At 37.9% G+C, this 17,060-nt stretch overlaps 1 protein-coding gene across 1 annotated transcript; it reads right to left on the bottom strand.

Moving 5' to 3' along the window:
• Positions 1-1,585: 1,585 nt before the first annotated feature.
• On the bottom strand, positions 1,586-16,676 carry LOC117399284 (E3 ubiquitin-protein ligase MARCHF11-like). The gene is made up of 4 exons (XM_033998374.3): positions 15,818-16,676; positions 7,075-7,230; positions 5,548-5,740; positions 1,586-2,269 (listed from the first exon to the last, which is right to left on the bottom strand). Exons 1-4 carry the CDS (start codon positions 16,190-16,192, stop codon positions 1,944-1,946), a joined length of 1,050 nt encoding a protein of 349 aa, XP_033854265.1. The 5' UTR covers positions 16,193-16,676; the 3' UTR covers positions 1,586-1,943.
• Positions 16,677-17,060: the final 384 nt, after the last annotated feature.

The following is a 17,060-nucleotide window of genomic DNA, read 5'->3' as shown; positions in this document are numbered from 1 at the left end:
GAAACGCTAGTTTTTTGGGTTTTTTTATCATCAGGAAAGCAAATTTACATAATTACAATATGGCATCTAGGGGTTGATCTTGTTGGGACTGGATGACCATTGCACTTGAACAATCTGTTTCTATTCCACTATCCTTCCATCTTGGATGAGGACAAATAGCTAACTCAGAATGGCTGAAAAATGAAAAGGCACATTTACACAACAGGCAGTGTCTGTGGCTGTGGCTGTGGCTGATAAACAGGCCTTGAACAAATAATCCTAAATACATTTAGAATGGACTTTGTGCATACAGATACCATTCCACACATATGCAGCCTTGGATTTATTTTATTTTAATATACAACATAAATGTAGTTATTGTTTTGCCTTAAGCCTACAACTGCGTTTTTACTGTTGAAATTTTGTACTTTGAGTTGGCTTGCAGTTGTGACAGTTTGGTTTTGCTATAAAGTTTTGCTATAAAGACTATAAACCTCAGTATCATCAGACTGGAAATATACTGTATACTAATAATCCCTTCTTTCTAGAAGAAAGGCTACCTGCTGATTGTAACATGGTAATGATTTGCTTTAATGGAATAAAGGGGTTATTTACTGAAACATATTCTTCTGGTTAACATGGACTAGAATGAGGACATTTCCCAATTTAAAAATTGTCTCAAGTGCTACTGAACATGTAGCTTTTTTATTCCTAGAAATTGTGGTTTTATTTCTGAGAAAAGGGAAAAAGACCCGAACTTAATCAACCCCTTAGTTCATATTTTTATCTGAAGATTTATTTTGAAGGGTTGCGGCAGAAGTTGGACTCATCTTCGTTTTATTTTTTTCCAGCTGTGTCTTGTAAGCACCAGATTCTCAATTGATGATTTAAACTGTTTTTCAGTGTCATGCTGTAACACAGCAGTGCTGACCTGCTTCTGGGTAGTCTATTTAGTAATTCTACTTGGGAAGAGAACTAGCCATGGGGAGCAAAGTCTGCTGTTGTGCTATATTTATATATTTCTCTTCTTTAAAAGATTCAGGTATTGCCTATACTGATGGGCACAAAATCAAAATACAGTATTATTAAACTCAATCCTTTTAACCCTGTATTTAATTTAGACTCCTAACTACACTGAACCATGGTGATATATTTAGTGTATAAACAAAATAAATACATGGCTGAATAAATTATATCCTAATTAAACACTGGATTCTATTTTCAATTTGAGGAATATTATTGCTCAGTATATATAGGGTGTCTCTTATTGTATATGACATGTCACCTTGTGTTATTTTGGGGGCGAGAGGACATAAAAGTGAAGCTGAGTGCTTCCGGCTGCTCACTGTGCACAATGACGTCTCTTATACAATAAGACATTGTGCACATGGTGTATTAACTTACTATACATCACACACATGAAGATTGCACTCAGGAATAGCTTTAAAATGAAACATATTTTTTTTATTTTTGTAAAACATAACTTTCAGTAGTGTATGAAATGGAACTATGGGCAGTGTACTATCTTTACTCCATATTTGTATGTTCTTGGTTAATCTTTGGTTGTCAGAATCTGATTTGTTAGTATTATATATATATATATATATATATATATATACACACACACACACACACACACACACACATACATACATATACTGTATGGGTCAGTTACAAACCTGTATGTAGGATAAGTTTGTGATATTTGGTGTGTATACTAAATCCTATAAAGAATACACTTAACACTACGCCCCAATCATACAAAAATGTACATTCACTGTAGTAATTTTTATAAAATGTATTTGGAATTCAATGACAATATAAAAGAAATCTCTTCATATAAAATGTATTAGCTTGTATCCCTCCCCATCCCAAATGGATCCACTTGTTTAATAATGTCAAAACACATTCACTGTAAGCATTGATAAAGGCATTCACTTTTAAATGTAGTAATGGCAACATCTTCATACTGAAGTTACTCTTATCACCACCTCCCCTGAACTGTTATCTTCACTGTTGACTTCCTGGCTTGTCGACCTGGAGCACAGGTGCAGTATGGAGTATCCACAGTGATGTCGATGAGACCTTATTTGAGTCGGGGGGATGGAACTTCTGGGCCTGAAGCTAGTGAGGGGTAACCACAGAGTCCTGCTGGCAGAGGATTCTCCGTGACTGCTATTTTCCTCCACGTCTGTAGTCTTATCATAGTTCTGCACGTCCCAGTGCAGATTAACAGCTCTCCATCGCTTGAATACATTGTAAACTGCAGTTCCTTCATGAATAATTAAACCTGAAAGAAATCAATAGGTTAAAAAAAAAAGTTTTAGATGCACACAATTTAAATCAAACGCACGTCCTTCTTCAGCTGGATCAATTCTAAACTCTTTAACCTTGTTGTTGAAATGTAATTCATGGTCTTTTATTGACAATCCCTGGACCCGTAAAAACACCTTGACAACCTACAGATCAGAACCCAATACAAAACACTGACTAATAACAAGGAGAGGTTCTATCTGGTGTTAGCAAGGATACCTGTGCTGGTTTACTTTGCACTTTGTGGCCCCATGATTGCAAACATTGGTACAAAGTGATGGTATTACATGTTTGTATTGTTAGTTAGATCATATTACAGACGTAGTTTGTATTTAAGATTTTCATATTACACACGTTGGATGACCTCACTCTACCTTCTCATGAGACAGCTTAGGTGGATATTGCATTACTTTTGCAATTGATCAAGATTTTCATCAAAAAGGAGCTGTGCTATTTATTGAATAGATGATTTGTTAATATACAGTTTCACCTGTGGAAAATGATGCAGAATAATAATAAAAAAAAAGGTTTTGTGAAAATTTGGTCACTCCATGTGTGTTTGCACATAATCAGCACTAAGTTCAGTGGCTCAGAGACAAATTAGATGTTGGTTAAGGAGGACATGAACAGAGGGAAAAATGGGGCAACTCAATGACATGTCGCTCCATTTTTTAATGTGTCCCAAAGTGTAGTCTTCTGTATGTGGAGTCGATACCAAACCAGTTGCAATGTCATGAGAATGTTAATTTTATTTGCAGGATGTGGCACTTTCTGTTATTACAGTGCCTTGCGAAAGTATTCGGCCCCCTTGAACTTTGCGACCTTTTGCCACATTTCAGGCTTCAAACATAAAGATATGAAACTGTAATTTTTTGTGAAGAATCAACAACAAGTGGGACACAATCATGAAGTGGAACGAAATTTATTGGATATTTCAAACTTTTTTAACAAATAAAAAACTGAAAAATTGGGCGTGCAAAATTATTCAGCCCCCTTAAGTTAATACTTTGTAGCGCCACCTTTTGCTGCGATTACAGCTGTAAGTCGCTTGGGGTATGTCTCTATCAGTTTTGCACATCGAGAGACTGAAATTTTTGCCCATTCCTCCTTGCAAAACAGCTCGAGCTCAGTGAGGTTGGATGGAGAGCATTTGTGAACAGCAGTTTTCAGTTCTTTCCACAGATTCTCGATTGGATTCAGGTCTGGACTTTGACTTGGCCATTCTAACACCTGGATATGTTTATTTGTGAACCATTCCATTGTAGATTTTGCTTTATGTTTTGGATCATTGTCTTGTTGGAAGACAAATCTCCGTCCCAGTCTCAGGTCTTTTGCAGACTCCATCAGGTTTTCTTCCAGAATGGTCCTGTATTTGGCTCCATCCATCTTCCCATCAATTTTAACCATCTTCCCTGTCCCTGCTGAAGAAAAGCAGGCCCAAACCATGATGCTGCCACCACCATGTTTGACAGTGGGGATGGTGTGTTCAGGGTGATGAGCTGTGTTGCTTTTACGCCAAACATAACGTTTTGCATTGTTGCCAAAAAGTTCAATTTTGGTTTCATCTGACCAGAGCACCTTCTTCCACATGTTTGGTGTGTCTCCCAGGTGGCTTGTGGCAAACTGTAAACAACACTTTTTATGGATATCTTTAAGAAATGGCTTTCTTCTTGCCACTCTTCCATAAAGGCCAGATTTGTGCAGTATACGACTGATTGTTGTCCTATGGACAGAGTCCCCCACCTCAGCTGTAGATCTCTGCAGTTCATCCAGAGTGATCATGGGCCTCTTGGCTGCATCTCTGATCAGTCTTCTCCTTGTATGAGCTGAAGGTTTAGAGGGACGGCCAGGTCTTGGTAGATTTGCAGTGGTCTGATACTCCTTCCATTTCAATATTATCGCTTGCACAGTGCTCCTTGGGATGTTTAAAGCTTGGGAAATCTTTTTGTATCCAAATCCGGCTTTAAACTTCTCCACAACAGTATCTCGGACCTGCCTGGTGTGTTCCTTGTTCTTCATGATGCTCTCTGCGCTTTAAACGGACCTCTGAGACTATCACAGTGCAGGTGCATTTATACGGAGACTTGATTACACACAGGTGGATTCTATTTATCATCATTAGTCATTTAGGTCAACATTGGATCATTCAGAGATCCTCACTGAACTTCTGGAGAGAGTTTGCTGCACTGAAAGTAAAGGGGCTGAATAATTTTGCACGCCCAATTTTTCAGTTTTTTATTTGTTAAAAAAGTTTGAAATATCCAATAAATTTCGTTCCACTTCATGATTGTGTCCCACTTGTTGTTGATTCTTCACAAAAAATTACAGTTTCATATCTTTATGTTTGAAGCCTGAAATGTGGCAAAAGGTCGCAAAGTTCAAGGGGGCCGAATACTTTCGCAAGGCACTGTATCAGTTTAATTAATGGCTTTAGGACCCTTCTTTTTGTTATGTATAGTTTCCCACAGAATAAACTGCATATTAGCACAACCAGCCATTCAATAAATGGCAAAGTATGGTTTCAAATCGTGTTCCCTATTCACATTTAATACCAGTACATGAGAATATTTTCAGACAAGTGACTGTCTAAAATGCAACATCTCATTTTCATTGGATTTTTATTGTCCACATATCAAAGGTAACATAAAGCGGTTCTTGTAAACTGCCAACCGCATTACACTACCTTTGCTCTGTCCATTGTTGTAAGTATCACAGCATTACACTTTTAAATATATTAATGACTCTTTTTATATTTTTTAATTACATATGCTGGTTAATAAATCAACTGAGCGATACATTTCTCAGGATTTACTCGGGAGCGTTTTCCTAGTGAAAAACAGAATGTCTTCTAAGGCCGCAGTGTATCCAGATCACGCTCCCTCCTGCTGCAGTGCAGGTTTTCTGTTCCCACAATACACCGCTCATTTCAATTACCGCACCAGCACTATTGCAGGAGGGAGCATAAACTGGATACTGTGATGTTAGGAGAGATTATGGGAATATGTTTTTTAAAAAATGCTGCGATATGGAAAATAGTTCTTGTTAATACTGCAAGGAGTTTTATAACACGTTAATGTCTCTTCTAAAAGCTTTCAACAGTGCACTGCCAGGTGCCAACTGCTGATCAAGGCCAGTCTTTCTGAAAACAGATAAGATCTACCTACAGAGTGGTATGGCTGCAGACATTTCTAGAGGAAACCTCTGATTACAGCAAAAATGGCCATAGCAAAACTTATCATCAACCTATATTCTTACCTATACACACTAAATCCATAAACCCATACATTCCATAGCAGATCTGAAACAGGACGTCCCTCCTTTGCCACACTGCATTCGGACTGAAAGCAGACCACAGGAGCCAAGTCACGCTTGCTACCAGGAACAGGGAACCCAGGAAGACAGCAATGATCTGAACCTTCTCAACCAGGGTTATTGTGATAGCCTGCCACTGAAGAAACAGGAAGCAGTCAATAGGCATCCGATGTGGCCTGCCAGAAAATGTTACATCTCTGCTGGTGTCTTGTGTGGGTGGGGAGGAGAGAAACATGGGGAATTTTACTTATACATTTTTTTCTAGCAATACAACAATTGGGCATGCTGGTAAACCACTAGGTTTTTCAAACATCTGGCCATTGAAACAACCGTCAGGTGATCAGTATTGAACACCACTGATGTTTTTCGTTTCTAAAGTTTAAAATGAATGTAATAAAAACAGTATTATCTGCAGTGAAGTTGATGGATCTGTTTACATGTTGATTTTCAGTTTTTTTTTATTTAGTTGTTCCAACCAAATCAGTTCAGTTCAATTTCAGCAAGCCAGCATTACTTAAAAGGTCAATTTTCCTGATGTGTTGAAATTAACAGTTGTCATTTCAAATTTTGTACTGTGTTTTTAATAATATAGCGATGCTGGGGATTGCAGTATGGAGCGAGTGGCTTTTAAAATTTAAAAGGACAGTTCCAAAATTCTAGGCTTGTAATGTGGAATAATGACCACTGTATTCAGAACCTGGCTGGCTGAGACAAACGGTGAGGGTTGTTATATGCAATAATCCAAAGTTAAAATATTTGGATACTTATACAAATGAATGTGATATGTTTTTTTAAACAAACATGCAGCCAATATAATCATGTTATATTAGTACAAATATTTAATCTCTCAACTTTCTGAAATTAATTATGTATATTCTACTTCTGTGAATACTTTAAGAAGCACCAATGATATTTGGATTGCTCCAGGTGAAAATACATGTGTGGAATGTACATAGACTACGCTGTCACAAAGGTCAGCTTTTTGATAAAATCCACTGAAGCCCAAACTATGTGGTTTTCAACCCTGGTCCTGAAGTACACCCAACAGTTCAGAAGTTTGCTTCAACCACACTAAATCTTTGTTGTCCAGTACATTACAAAGCACAAAAACAGCCTCTTTAAGGCTTTAGAGTTTCTTTAAGGTTCTGTTCACAAGACTGCATTAAAAAAAAAAAAAAGCTTAAGGCATTTCATAATAATAGCTTTGGCTCCCTACCATTATCAATTTGGTGGTCTGTGGTCATTCTTAAAATGGCAAGTCTGAAGTCATACTGAGGACAGTAGCCATCACCATGCACTTGGTTTAAACATGAGAACTTTAACATTTTCAGATCAATACTTTCATAAACAATGAGGATTGTTTTGCTATCACGTAAGCAAGCAGCAGAGCATTTTGTTCATTGCGCTTATGTGTTTTAGTAATGTTAGGATTACAGTGGATTAAATGTGACAGAACCACACTTTGGTTACCTGACATGGCCTTTTCATTTTGATTGCGATTACTTGGTATCTGTAACAGCACAGCTCACATGTCCATGACCCCCTTTCACTGATCCATTTTAAAAGGCATTGCTGATGAGTGTATCTCACCGACCCATCACAGCGGCAAGGATTCAGCAATTCTCCCTGAAGACAGAAAGACAAATTAGTGAAAACAAAAAACAGACGTCTAGAATAAGAACATCAAATTGTATCTCTAGAACCTCTCACTCTGCAACGGTTCCAATTTTTGTAAACTGTATCTGGTCTCTATTGAGTGTAAATCAACCCTAACTTTAGCAACCTCCACACCTCGCCCTCTCTCAACAGGAGTCCCCCAGGGGTCAGTCTTGGGTCCTCTCCTGTTCTCTCTCTACACCCTGGGCCCCCTCATCGCATCCTATAGTTTCTCATACCATTTCTATGCTGATGATGCTCTGATTTTCCTCTCCTTCCCCCCCTCTGACTCCACCATCCCCTCCCGTATCTCTACCTGTCTGTCTGCTGTCTCCTCCTGGATGCACTCGCATCACCTCAAACTCAACCTCTCTAAATCTGAACTCCTTTTCTTTCCCTCCTCCTCCCCCTCCTCTGATCTCTCTATCTCCATTCCTCTGGAATCTACCACACTCTCTCCCTCCTCCTCAGCTAAGAACCTCGGAGTCACCCTGGACCCCTGCCTCTCGTATTCCCAGCACATCTCCACTCTGGCACGCACTTGCCGATTCTTCCTGAGCAACATATGAAGAATCCGACCCTTCCTCACCAACTACGCCACCCAGCTCCTTGTCCAGACCCTGGTACTCTCCCACCTAGGCTACTGCAACTCCCTCCTGGCTGGCCTCCCTGCGTCCGCTCCAGCTCATCCAGAACTCCGCTGCTTGCCTGGTGTTCTCTCTGCCTCACTTCTCCCACACAACACCACTGATTGTACTCTTGTACTCGCCTACAGATGCCTTGACCAGACTGCACCCAGCTACCTCCAGACCCTCATCTCTCCCTACACCCCCACTCGACCTCTCTGCTCCTCCTGCACTAGAAGACTGGCTGTACCTCCTCTACGCTCCCCTGCCTCCAGAGCCTGCTCCTTCTCCACCCTCACCCCGCAGTGGTGGAATGACCTTCCTACAGATGTCAGGATTGCCCAGTCCCTGACCACCTTCCGGCAGCCTCCTCAAAACTCACTTCTTCAGTCATCACCTGTAGAACTCCTCTTTTCCCTCTGGACACTTTATCAATCTTCCTTAATGCGCTTTACTTGCACTTATCTGTTCCCTATTTTACTGCATTTAATCCTGTACTTTAGAGTACTGTACTGTAATCTGCCACAAGTGTTATTCAATCTGTAGTATTTTGTATTTAATCGTATTCTGATGTAACTATCACTGACACTGTTATCTGCTCCAATATTGATTCGTATTTTGTAATATACTTGTACATACTAGAACTGAAGTCATTGTATTTTATCTTGCTATTAATTGTATTAATACTTGTACTGTGATTCTTGAAATGTATTTTTTGTTTACGACTGTAAGTCGCCCTGGATAAGGGCGTCTGCTAAGAAATTAATAATAATAATAATAATAATAATAATAATAATAATAATAATAATAATAATAATAATAATAATAACTTTAAACAATCTGGATACAACTGTAGAAAAGGTAGCAGTTTCTTTAGGCAAACATGTTTGCTTTTTGCCTTTATTTGTGAAGCTATACATTGATTCAATGTGACTGCATAGCACATATTGCCCATTTCTCAAACAAAAAAGAAAAAAAAAAACTCAATTAGTCAGTAAGTGCGGGATCTGCCAAGTCTCACAATTTTGGAGCAATGACCACAGCAGCTTGATCGGAGAATAATACAAATCCCACTGCGAGGAAGAGCTCACCATGCATTGCAGATCTGTATTGAAAGCACTTACCCCTGAAATCTCAGTCTTGTAAAACTGACAGCTACCTTTTTATAAATGTATTATAAATATATTGTTAGTGACAAAGCTCAAAGCTCGTTACCAAGAATTCAATTAACTGTTTTAAAGAGGGTTTATTAATGTATTCTCATTTCTCATGGTGCTGCTTAAATAAAGAGAATATCTTTTTAAAAAAAGTCCTTGAAGTTTTGTGAATGGGGCCCATTATTATTTCTGCAGTTATTATACACTATACACTGTGACAGCCTTTACAACCAATGAGACCGCTCTGTTGCCGTAGGATATGTCACAATACACTTCAGCTTTTGATTCCTGTAGTATATGAAATGGAAGTAGTTTGAACTGAAAAAAAAAGGATTCAATCACGACTGCAAACTACAGATGAGAGCAAAGTAAAAACAACATGTTTTAATAATCTATTTTCTTTATAAAGTAATAGTGTATAATAGCGATGATTTGTTTTTAAGAGCAGTGAGGTAAACACCCTTGTCGTTTATTCAAATTCAGATTGTTTATCTCTTCCTAAACTACACTTAAAAAAAAATGATTGCTTATTAGAAAACGTTTCAGTACCATCATCAAATCAGCTTCCAGCTCTAGCGGGCTTCTATCAGACAGAAACATTTTTATGCAAAGTGTGTTAGTAACGTGGTCTTGAAATCGAAATGCTATATTAATGTTGTATACAGTGCATTTTTAAACATACGCTGGCAGTGTGTAACATGATGAGCTACTGTTTTCTCTGTTGGCTAGTGGAGAAAATGCGTTTAACAGCCAAATAATAATAATAAGATTCTACTGCTGCTGGGGGCTTAAGGGACCCCTAGACCTCTGCCTTTATTCTCCCTCCCCATTTTTTTGGCCAGCCACCACTGCATAAGCTATAATGAGATATTTTGAGGAGGTCTCTCTTTCACCCCTCACGGTTCACCCTACTGTACAATGTGTTCCGATGTTCAGTGAAATATATTCACTTTGTACATTGAGGAATCTCTACTCTGTTAATGGAGCCTTCTCTCCCTCCGACCTAAGATTTCGCCCCCCCGGTGCTTTTGGAATATAGGGAGGCAGAATTTGCGTAAACCGAGTTCTCAGCTTCAAGCAATACCAAATACTGTACCTATTTCTTGGTACACATGTACAAAATAATAAAACATACATAGGTATATTGAAAAAATGTTGTCCACTATTGACTAAACTATATAAAATGAGATTATGTTAAAAAAAAAAACTAAATTTGATGTAAAGCTGGTACATTCGTAGCTCAGGAAAACGGGAAATTAAAGACATTCCTGTCAATGACTTAAAAAAATTCAATCACTCGACAACACCTACAATTCATTATTTTTTTAGGCACTTTTAACAAATCTGTCTCTGTGAAGAACAATCATCCTCCCAACGGGAGCACAGACCAAGTGAGCAACACAAATCTTCCACTCTGACAGAGACTAATAATAATAATAATAATAATAATAATAATAATAATAATAATAATAATAATAATAAAAACATTGAAACACATTTTCCTTAAAAAAATACGTTATTTTTTGCAGTTCATTATCTACCCAGTTTAATTCTCCGTTCCTGAATTATAAAAAAGGAAATTATATTTATGATTCTTTAATACTGACTTAATGCACGTTATTATTATTCATTAAATTCACTTGCAAATAATAATAATAATAGATTGGCGTCAGTAAATTAAAGGAAAATAATTCCATCTCGGCTGGTTTGAATTATTTTCCTGTAACTCACTGAAGCCCATCTATATATATATATACACACACACACACACAGAAGGTAAAATAATAATGGAAGCAGACTTTGACAATATTACACTGCCGATATCTTTTTCTAAACAAGTAGCCTGTGTCCCGACTGAAGTGCTCTGTTCAACCCATTTTAGCGAAAAACCTAATCAACTGTGTTGGTTTTCATACAAACTAGGGTGCTTTTAAGGCAGTCGACATGTTACGCACCCTTCATTTATGAAGGTGGAGAAAAGGCTTTTGATTGGCAATTTAAAAAAAAAAATGATGATTCGCTCCCCATAATAGGAAAAAATGTAAACAAAAGCATTTTCGAAAGCATACTGACACTTGATAAATAGGGGGCAGTGTCTTCTACAGTATTTAATCATTGAATTTATAGATTATTTGAATTGAATATATATATATATATATATATATATATATAATTAATTTCTTAGCAGACGCCCTTATGCAGTTGGGGTTTTTACTGGAGCAATCTAGGTAAAGTACCTTGCTGAAGGGTACAGCAGCAGTGTCCCCCACCTGGGATTGAACCCATGACCCTCCGGTCAAGAGTCCAGAGCCCTAACCACTACTCCACACTGCTGCCCCTATATTTATACATGCTACTTTAAGGATGCACTTGCCAAAATACATCTCTATCCATATGATGCAACACATTTTTGGCACAAAAAATGAGGATGATGTTGGCAGCTAAGTCACCCGCAGACAGACCACAAGATCACACTGACAGTCTAAAAATGTCATGGTCTCTGTTGACAAAAATGCTGTCTTTGATTCAATAGAATCAAGGTTACCCGCTCTACAGTGACATTTTTAGATAACCTTGTGTAACTGTCAGTCCCCAAGCAAGCACTATACAAAAGCATCAGATGCACTTGAATGAGTAGTTAATAGCCTCCAATTCCAATTACCACATGCATGGTTCAACGTTTTCTGTAACAGAAGTGGCATTACTGAACACAATTTGTTACCCTTCAGACCAATCTTTGAGCATCTGAGTCACTGCCCCTGTTGCAGAAACCAGAAAATAAACACGTGTTTTTTTATCCTGATTTTTTATTTGTCGGCTTGTTCTTGTTGTTTCTTTTTGAAAACATTATCAACCTAACCCCCCCCCCCCCCCCCATACTGGAAATTATCTGGAATATAACCCAGTCAGGAACCAAGCTTTTCAAATAGTTTGTTCTGATTTTGTCAGTGGCTGGATAGAACTGCGACGAGAGACTGGTTGTAACCATAGACCTAAACAAAATGAGGACTTTGATCCTTTACAGATATAAGAACATAAGAACATAAGAAAGTTTACAAACGAGAGGAGACCATTAGGCCCATCTTGCTTGTTTGGTTGTTAGTAGCTTATTGATCCCAGAATCTCATCAAGCAGCTTCTTGAAGTATCCCAAGGTGTCAGACTCAACAACATCACTGGGGAGTTGGTTCCAGATTCTCACAATTCTCTGTGTAAAAAAGTGGCTCCTATTTTCTGTTCTGAATGCCCCTTTATCTAATCTCCACTTGTGACCCCTGGTCCTTATTTCTTTTTTCACGTCGAAAAAGTCCTTTGGGTTGACATTGTCAATACCTTTTAGAATTTTGAATGCTTGAATCACATCGCTGCATAGTCTTCTTTGTTCAAGACTGAATAGATTCAATTATTTTAGCATGTCTGCATATGACATGCCTTTTAAGCCCAGAATAATTCTGGTCGCTCTTTTGCACTCTTTCTACAGTAGCAATATCCTTTTTATAGCGAGGTGACCAGAACTGAACACAATATTCTAGATGAGGTCTTACTAATGCATTGTAAAGTTTTAACATTACTTCCCTTGATTTAAATTCAACACTTTTCACTATATATCTGAGCATCTTGTTGGCCTTTTTATAGCTTCCCCACCTTGAAGACATTTCTGAGTCAACATAAACTCCAAGGTCTTTTTCACAGATTTCTTCTTCAATTTCAGTAGTTATATATTAACATGAAAATATTATTATTATTAAAGTAATCTTTAATAAGAATGTTTAAAAAACGTTATTATTCTCCACTTGTTCTGTAATTACCTTTTCTTGTCCATGAACCACATGATGTATTATACATTGTTCCATGACTTTATCGATTAAGTAGATGCTGAGAAAAATATCCCTTTGTAATGAAGTATCCCATTAAGGCTGAAGAAAATGGATTTTCCATCCAAGCACTATTTCTCTTGGAGATCTAATGACAGCAGTTTAACTTCCTCCTCCCCATTGAATAGCTTATTTCAAAGTCATTAACAAACAAGGATGTTTTATTTATCATTTGTAGTACGGTACTTCTAACATCAATTAAACTCAGTTGCAAGACAAGAGTAGTTCAATCTTAAGATAAATCCTCTGAATTCATTATCAGTGCTGGTGCAATGTGTCAACAGGCTTTAGGTCAACTTCCAGCTGCCCAAGTCTTGTCTCTCATGGGCAGTGATTAAGTGCAGTTTCATCACAAAGCAGTCAGTTCAGTTTTCTTTTTTACACCTTCCTTGAAACCAGCCCTTCACTATTGTCATCCTTCTACTGCAGTGCTGAATCATGAGGGCCCCAAGCCATACCAGAAACAAACCACAAAACTCAAAACACATCTGAATCTGGCCTTATAGTCCTTGTATTTCATATTAACTAAATCAGAAGTCACTTGCCCATTCCTGCATGATCTTAAAAAAAAACACTATTGAGAAACTCAGGATATCTTTTGCAGATATTATTATTACAAATACAATAAACATCAAATAAAGCATCAGGCTACATAAATAACCATAGGATTCCCAAGATATTGTATTGTCATTGAGTTATGCCAACACAACATCCAAATAGCTATACAATTCTAAAGAAATACCCAGTACAAAGAAAATAAACCTGGAAGTATTTTCTTATTTATAGTCCACAAATGCAGTTTACTTTTACATGTTATACTGGCATAGAAATGTCATACAAATTACAATTGGTAAAGTAATACATAGGCCTAGTTAAAACAATAAGCAAACCTGAGTGAAAATCTTCAAATAAAATATAGGATAGAAATTAGCAGGAGGACATAAAACAATGATGCAAATAATCACTCAGCCAGCTCCTTTATACTTTATAAATAGCACATTTTATAAAACAAAACAAAGCATATTGAATTAATAAATGAAAGGCTCTTTGTGCTTTTTGGTACACTTATGGTGTTCACAGTTTTAGTCAAAAAGGCTTCTCCTGTGCCATACCAGGCCAGCTCCACAGTGGAAAAGAGGTTTAAGCAGTAAAATGAGACACCTGGCAGGAGCAGATTGTATTCCTAAGACTGTATCACTCTGAGTGGTTTTATATTTCTGGATACAGTAAAGTCTGTGTTAAGGTGCTTTTATCTGAGTACAGGAGCTGCTCTTCATTTATAGTTGTCTGGCATCAATACATGTAACACTAACAAGATCTTTTTAGATATAAGTTTCTTTTTAGAAGTACCAACAGTTAGTTTATCTACAATATTTGGTTCATAATGTTGGATCAATGATACTGGGCAAACATAATCCTAGTGAGTTAAATTACGTTGGTCCACGGTTCAAGCCCTTATTTGCACCAGGCCAATTCCAGTGTTATGGATGTGACAGTTGAACTTTTAATTCATTTAATGAATTTAAACAAACATTGTTGATGATAAAGTACGCTTTTAACCATATCTTGATAAAATCTCACAGTTCATAGTCTCACAGTTATTATTATTATTATTTTTTTGTAGCTGCCCAATTATAGTCATGTATCGATGTTGTTGACAAGCATTGTTGCATCACTTGCCATGTTCTCAGATTTATTTTGTTATATCTCTCCAGCTTTACGGATGTGGTGGCATTATGCCCTGTCTGACCTGCAATAAAGTACTGTAATTCAAAATGATGTTTTTTATATAAATGTTCCAGTGTAGCATCAATTTCAGGTACACCCTTTAGTGACACATGTATATGTATATTTTAAAACACAACCAATACATTTATTAAACTTTCCTGTTTCAAACAATATTGGAAAGCTTCCAAAATATACTATCATCAAAACTGCTAATAACATAAAAGCATCCCTAGGGCGTCACCTAAGGTGAATGACTAAATGTTTTGTATAGATGTGAAAAATGTCTGTATTGTCCAGTTAAAACAAAATAACAGTGAAATAGTTCATTTCTACTGGACACGTAATGAAACTTGACAGTGAACATCACAGAATAGAGTTGTGGTTTTTTTTCTTCGTATGAAGCTAATTTCTCAAAGTGTTATTAAGCCCTGGGAGCACAAATCCACTCACACAGTTGATTTGGCCCCTTAGCAGGCTCTTTCTACTTTTATTCATTAACAAATTGACTGCAAATCCAAAGAGCATGCTCTTTCATTGTAAAGTAATACTTCGGATTGGTTTATGGACAATACATTACAGGCTTTTAGTCCTTTTATGATTTGGAATAGTGCAACAAGTGAAAGGCTTCAACTGATTATCCATCGAGACAATCAGTGGAATCTGGCCAGTTAACTTGGGTTCATTGTAATGGAAAATAAATGAAGAAGACACTTTAAATCAAGTTATGGGTAAATAACTTTTATAGCTTAAGAAAAAGAAAAATGTAAGGATAATGTCTGATTAGGTGCTACAGGATGTGATGTTGTGGCCTCAGCAGTCTACTTTGTGGACCAAAAAAAAAATCATATGGTGTCAGCTTCCTTGTTTAAAACAAGTGTTTTTTAAACATTAGAATTAAGTGTAAAATAACCTAAAATAGTTCTATACAGTGACGTTTGAACATATGACGTAGAAATTAATCCATCTGTTATGATTCAAACAATATGAAACCGATGTATTCGTTAGTTAGGAGCTAATTAAAGTGAACGTTAAACCGTAAGCTTTTAATAGGTGCTGTCTAAGGTACTGAAAAACTCCGCACTCTAAATACTCGACTATCAGACTCTCTCTGAGTGTTTAACTAAATTGTATAACAGACAACCGCCCCCGTATCAAAAAGAATGAAAGAATACCTGCTCTGCGCCTTGAAAGCAAATTCTGCAGCTTGGAGTTGGGCTGCTGTTCTCACTGCTGCAGTCAGAGTGTGATGTGTCCGCCTTACTGGGACTCTCCCCACTTTCCTCTTGCACCTTTTCACCACTGTCTACACAGCGACACTTGTCTTTCGCGTCACCGCATCCACTGCGCCCCTCTCCCGGGTTTTGATCTACACCAGACCCTTCTCTGGCATCTTTCTCGTTCTCTTGGGTAGCCCCGGTGTGGTACTCTCCTTTCAAACCACTTGTGCTGTGCTTTCGTATGCTACTTTGATTTGAAATTGTAGCGCCTCCCTGCGGGTCTGGTTCTGTAGCGCTGCAGACCGGATCCGCCTCTGCCTCAAAGCTCATATTAGTACGAATACGGTTAAAAATTAGCACATCCCAGGGTTGCAGAATCCAACAGAAAAGCCTTTGACCGTTACAGCAGTTCGTCAAAGTTAGACAAACCGACTCTCACGTGAGCAGTCAGTCTTGTTATTAGACGGCTGATATCCTGGCAGGTTCATATCCAAACAGACTGCAGAGTGCAATGAAACCGACATCCTTTGGAACGCTAGTGTCCTCACCGGGGTCGCGTTTCCAAGGAAACATGGAATTTAATAAACGCAGAAACTTTCCAAGCACGGGCACACGAGCCTGTCACACAAGATCAAAATGAGCAGACCAGCCTTCTGCTAGGTTCACATTGCTGTGAAACGGTATGAGAAAGGCAACAGATTGAGCTGGGAAGCGCGCATACTGGGTACATTTTGCGGGAACCATCTATGATTGCAAGGGGAGGGATAGATTCTGGACAACTCCCGGGACTGCTACAGACCCACTGACACTTAAGGGAGCGATGTGTTTCCGTCTGTGTGCGTGGGTGTGTGTGTAGAGGGAGAGGGAGAGAGAATATTAAGAAACAGAGAGAGAGAGAGAGAGAGAGAGAGAGAGAGAGAGAGAGAGAGAGAGAGAGAGTCTGTGTGCATGTGGTTAGGAGGGGCGGGGTGATTGATCTTGGATATACTTTGAAAAGCAATCTATTTAATTTACGTTATATGGATACAGAGACTGGTTAAATCAAGCACAGAGGGAAAGAAAATATGCATCTAGCATACTGTTATTGTCTGTGACTGACCATAGCGAGCATGTAATTTCCATTAGAAAGCCAAGATAATTATAGAAATCGATATGCCTTTATAAAAAATACAGTAAACTAAAAATATGTATACAAACT

This window comes from Acipenser ruthenus, chromosome 4 (genome assembly GCF_902713425.1).
Source record: "Acipenser ruthenus chromosome 4, fAciRut3.2 maternal haplotype, whole genome shotgun sequence".
Taxonomy (NCBI): domain Eukaryota; kingdom Metazoa; phylum Chordata; class Actinopteri; order Acipenseriformes; family Acipenseridae; genus Acipenser; species Acipenser ruthenus.
Note: the sequence above shows the minus strand (reverse complement) of the source record. Positions and strands in the feature narration are given on the sequence as shown.